Source organism: Cebus imitator, unplaced genomic scaffold, assembly GCF_001604975.1.
Source record: "Cebus imitator isolate Cc_AM_T3 unplaced genomic scaffold, Cebus_imitator-1.0 Scaffold77, whole genome shotgun sequence".
Taxonomy (NCBI): domain Eukaryota; kingdom Metazoa; phylum Chordata; class Mammalia; order Primates; family Cebidae; genus Cebus; species Cebus imitator.
The window spans coordinates 5,262,249-5,267,821 of record NW_016107392.1 but is presented as its reverse complement, the minus strand read 5'-3'; the positions used below and the strand labels follow the sequence as shown (position 1 = coordinate 5,267,821).

General features: G+C 38.9%; 1 protein-coding gene across 2 annotated transcripts in view; it reads right to left on the bottom strand.

Annotated features, from left to right (window-relative positions):
• Nucleotides 1–4,635, bottom strand: part of TSGA13 (testis specific 13) — a 17,028-nt gene extending 12,393 nt beyond the window's left edge. The window contains exons 1-3 of one of the 2 annotated variants that reach the window (XM_037739992.1): nt 4,333–4,635; nt 2,883–3,056; nt 1,259–1,337 (exon numbers count right to left, since the gene is read on the bottom strand). In XM_037739992.1, coding sequence (XP_037595920.1) covers nt 1,259–1,337; nt 2,883–2,905 — 102 coding nt within the window. In that variant the 5' untranslated portion in view covers nt 2,906–3,056; nt 4,333–4,635. The remainder of the gene's footprint in view (nt 1–1,258; nt 1,338–2,882; nt 3,057–4,332) is intronic. The other variant, XM_017532540.2, reaches the window with a different exon arrangement.
• Nucleotides 4,636–5,573: the final 938 nt, after the last annotated feature.

Below are 5,573 nucleotides of genomic sequence, written 5' to 3'. Positions count from 1 at the left end.
CATAGCTCACCTTGAACTCCCAGGCTCGAGTGGTCTTCCCACCTCAGTCTCCTGAACAGCTGGGTCTATAGGCATGCGCCACCACACCCAGCTATTATTTTTTATTTTTTGTAGAGATGGGGGTTTCACTGTGTTGACTAACTCCTGGGCTCAAGTGATCCTCCTGCTTTGACCTCCCAAAGTGCTGGGATTACAGGGGTGAGCCACCACGCCCAGCCTGGCTCAGCATTTCTAAAGATTGCCATACCTCCCCAATCAGGTGGTGATATGGTAAGGTGGGTACAGAGAAAAGGGAACATGCACTGAAAAGTGAATAAGGCAAGAGGGCTAATGGAGAAGAGGGAAGCAGTCAGAATGGGACAGAACTGTGAGTTGAGAGGAGGCCCTGCTATGCTCCAGCAAGAAAAGGCCAGAAGTTGGCAATTCTTGGCAGTTGGAGAAGGAGCAGGAAGAAACGTAACAAAGCCACTCCACAAATTCCCTTAGAGAGCATGGGATGCACTATGGGATAGTGGGATGGATCCAAAGACTCAACCATTTAATTTTTACCACCTTATGGTAAAATACTGAAATCCATTTATTGAAAACAAAAATATATTATGAAAAACCTGCTTCACCAAAATGAAATGTATGACATATTTAGAATCACAGAAGTTAGGAAAAACTCATTTGGGAGAAAGGTATGAAGACCTTTTCTTTTTTTTTAAAAAAAAAAAAAAGAAAAGGGGGAAAGTCCATGGTGAAATGTTTTTACTCCTGAAGTTTTCTGAAGTATTGCATATTTGTTCCAAATTAGTCTCCAGCAGTTGACTAAACCTACAAGGTTGTCCAAATTGGAAGGTGTTTTTAGTTTTGTCATGTTGAATTGTACTATCTGTGGCTGATTAAATAAAAGTTGGCCTGGAAAATTCACTTGAATATGGTAAATATGGAAAAACAACCAAGATAGTCAACGGAGTTTTGCTACAATAGGTAGCTGTAAAGTCTGCATAAGTTAGGGTGTGACACGCTGTTACTCCCTAAGATGTGTTTCTGCTTCCTGGATTTTATGCCCTGATTTGTTGCTAATGTGTCCTGTCGCCTCTTTTTTTGTGCTCTGTTTCTCTTTGATAACATTTGACAAGTTAACTTTGTTTTCTATATAAATTTTTACTCCTTTTTGCTTTTCAATAGGAAAGTTTGTGATACCCAACTTATTAGGTACACTAAGCAACTCCAAAGAAAAATTAAACATTGAGCACTTACTAACACTCCTTACCTCTTCACCATTGTCAACCATTCCTTTCTCACATTTAGCTGAGCTATATTCTGAAGTCTTTGGTTTGACATTTTGAAACCTGAAAAAGAGGCAGAACATCCGGTTGCATTTTCTGGCTCAGAGACCTAGCCTGCATGTTGTCAGTCTCCCTCAACAAAGTTTGGGAGCCTAACTCAGACAAGTCCAATTAAGGTGATCAGTAATTGACTATGTAGTTTAAAAAAAAAAAAAAGACTCATTATCCAGCCTGCATGCTAGGGAAAAGCAAGACTTCAGTTTGAAGAGTTGAACAAGTGGGACCTTTTGGATGACTCAATGACATCCATTGAGTTGGTTTCTTCTAAAACAGGGATTTTAGATCATTCACAGAAGTGCTGTAATAGACTGCTTAAGGAAATTATTTTGGGCAGTTAGTGCAATACTCTTTAAAACTATCTACTATTTTGAACACTTACCTGCCTATTCTTGCACACGGAAATTGCCCTACCTTGCCAGTGATTAGCCAATGAATCTGTGTGAAGGAATATAGTTAATGGAAACTCACAACTAAGTTTCCAATTCTTGTTGACCTTGCTTGGATTACTAGCTCTCATATCTTCCTAACCACATCTCTAAAGACTTCTCTTCTTATAACTGGGGTGGTAAAAAATAATCATCAATGGCAAATATTTCTGTACTCTGCTCATTTACTTACTTTTCCATCCCTCACCCTAATACCAATTCTCTTTGTGGAAAAGTAGGGTGGAGCAGATTCTATTCTTTGCTATTCTTTTAAAACCATTTGCTGATGGAATATAATGTAAGATACTCATCAGTGAGATTTGGTTAATGATTAAGAGAACTAGCCTGCTTCCTCCTTGGAGATAGTTCCATTGTGGGGCTAAATTAGCTCAGAGTAAGAAGAATTCTGTAACTATCTCAGCTAGACCTCTCTCCTTTAAAAATGAGGATAGCAGAATAAGGACCAAAATAAAAGTAGAAATAGCCAAGCTATGTAGTTTGTAGGTCAACTGGCTATAACATACTACAAATACTCCCCAAATCCATGGTTAAATCTCATTCAAGGATGGCTACCTTCCATTGTTGCTGGCCACCAACTGCATTATTAACTCAGGTCAGAGGTCTTAAAAACAGTCCCAATTGGAGCAGGTGACCCATGATGAAGAGATCAAAATTCATCCCAACTTAATATCTTAAAATGTGTACCCTTTTAATATGTCTTATTGCATTGTTATCTAATAATTAGTAATACAGTATAATATTTATTGTAGCATTTTCAGAATGAAATGATATCTTTTAGGTATCTTTGATACCTAAAAGGAAGCACAGAATCCCAGATACTTTTCTTCAGGGCCAATAAGGCATAGAGCTATATGAAAAGTGCTTCTTTAGCCCAACAGCATCTCTGGAACAAGCTGCTGCTTTCTTTTTGACTAAAGTTCCTCTTGTTGTTGCTTGAAATACAGACCAAGATCTGGTTTTTGATCCAGAGACAACCAGTCAATTAAAATACGTGTAATCAGGGTCTACTCTGTGACCAGCACCATTCAGAGTGCTGTGGGCCATGCAATAAGTTAATATAAAGTGGTATTTATAATTTAGTTGGGCAAATAAGACTACATACTTGGTTTGTCTCTTTTGGCTCATTGCTGTTGACTGCTAGTTGGCCAACCCAAGGCAGTTATTCACCCGAGGCCAAATTCAGTGTCTCTGAATAGTCCACGTTCTGCAGGGGGTTCAATTCAATCCAAATATTCTTTCCTTAGCACACAGTGTGTGCTCAGCCCCATTCTTGAGCCTGTATGGGAAACAAAAAAAGACCGATAAGTGCTATTAAACACGTAGAAAATGCACAAGACAACATGTTGATGCTTGCCCTTAGAAATTAAGTTTATTTGTCAAATGGGGGGAGATGGGAGAAGGTGATTATCTGATGTAAAACAATAATGACAAATACATACTCATATATTAGGTAAGTCACTTTATCTCTTGGAGTCTCAATTTCTTTACCTGCAAAATGGAAAGTATTAAGTAAATAATTTCAAGGTGACATTCTAAATCCATGATAGTGATGAGACTTACCTATAAGAAGATCTGAAATAAAATTAATTCACATGTGTCCATAGTAGGTGACAGGTGGAAAAGCGTCCATCTTTCAATTTTCTACTCTCAACAAAGCCATGCTCATCCATAGATTAGGCCTGAAAAGCTGGGGAAAGGGTGTGTATATACTGGAGGTGGAGGGATTGCTATACTTTTTGATATAGAACAAGCTGATAAGGTAGAACCCACCATTTAGAGAAAAGAAAGGTCAAAGAGACTTGGAGATGTTTCCTAAAGGATGTGGAGCTTGAGCAGAACCTCAAAGGATGGTGTATGAAGTAGTCTAATTGGAAGATTATTTGTTGTTGTTAGGCAGGAAGAAAAAAGCAGGTAGGTAGCATGGAATCACATTATAGGAACCTTGACAATTAAGTAGAGCTTTGAAAAGACCTCCATCAGCCCAAGTTCCTATGAAGCCCACAAGTTTAGTGGAAAGGTCTGTGTTACTGTTGATAGTATTAGGTGATTGTTTAAGGTTTGTTTGTGTTTAGGGTTTAGAGATTGTTAGAGTTTAGGGTTTATCTTGATGTTAGACAAACCCTAAAGATGATTGTCTATAGTTTACTTTTTTAAATTAATTAATTAATTAATTAATTAATTTTTGAGACACAGTTTTGCTCTGTCGCCAGGCTGGAGTGCTGTGGCGCTATCTTGGCTCACTATAGCCTCGGCCTCCCTGGCTCAAGCAATTCTCCTGCTTGAGCCTCCTGAGTAGCTGGGACTACAGGCATGAGCTGCCACACTTGGCTAATTTTTTTGTATTCTTAGTAGAGACAGGGTTTCACTATGTTGGCCAAGATGATCTTGATCTCCTGACATTGTGATTCACCTGCCTCAGCCTCCCAAAGTGCTGGCATTACAGGCATGAGCCACTGCCCCAGCCTTGTCTAGAGTTTATGACAAGACTGAGATAAGCCCTAAAAGTTCCCTTCTAGGGAAATAGACTAATAAGCTTTTTACCCTTTTCTCACCTTTAGTTTTTCTGGAATTGTAAGTCCAGTTTATGTGTATGTTGAAACTAAAATAACAATGAGCTGTCAAATTGGGCAGTATAAGTCATGGGTTGTTAGCCTGCAACCCAGGCTGAAAAACAAATCACACAAACACAAAAAAACTATATTCAAAATAAGAATGGAAGAATCTGGTGTACACTACCTTCAAGAACATCAGGAAATCACAGTTTGGTGAGGAAGGCAAAAAGCTTTGGCTTGGGAACTTTCCATTTTGAAAATATCTTAATTATTCTTTTCTGGATTCTGGAGAGGGAATTTGTGATGAGCAGACAATCTAGAATGCTGAGGTGTTCTATGTTGGAGACAGAGAATGAAAAGGCCAAAGACAGACATACTTAAACAAAATCTGCCAATCTCTTATTTTTTTCAGCCTATGACTTACACACACAAAAACAAACACACACACACACACACACACACACACACACACCGCTTCACCATGCCTTAATCTACCTCTACCTAAGCCAAAGTTTTCACTGCATTCTTCAAATGCAGTGAGCATTTTTTCTTATTCCTCATACTTAAAATGCTGTCCCCAATCTCTTCAGCCATTTGAATCTTCTTTCTTTAGGTTACTACTCAGGTCATTGCTCTAAAGAGATGACTTTCTAGATGAATACAATCCCAAATTCCAGACTATAGGCATTGGGTTTTGTGCATATCATGGTATAGTAACTTGTAGTTCTATTTGCACTTCTCTTATGTGTGGGTCTTGTCTGCCTCCTAAGCTGTGAGCCTCTTAAAAGTGGAAATGTAAATTTTAGACATATCTGTGCCCCCCTCCAAGTGATTTGCATCTCATGCATTCAAAGCTAGTATTTGCTTATTTCAATATATTTGCTCAACACTTATGACATAGTAGACCCTCTCCTAGGTGATGAGAACAAAATATAAATCAGATGTAATTCTTGAGCTTCTTAAGGAGCTCACAGTTTAGCCAGGAAGAGAGACGAAGAAACGGTTGATTGCAGCAGAATGGAATGCCAAATTAGATCTAAGTTTAGGGTACTATGGAAGCAAAAAGGAAGGGGACTTAATCTAGACTGAGAAAAGACTGGGAGAGATTTAGAACTATTGCCTAAACTGAGCTGGGGACGATGAGTGTGAATTAACCAGGTGATGAGAGGACAGACATTTGAGAAAGAAGGAGAAAGAAGCACGGGGGAAGGGTAGTGAGCGGTGAGACTAGAGAGGTAGAC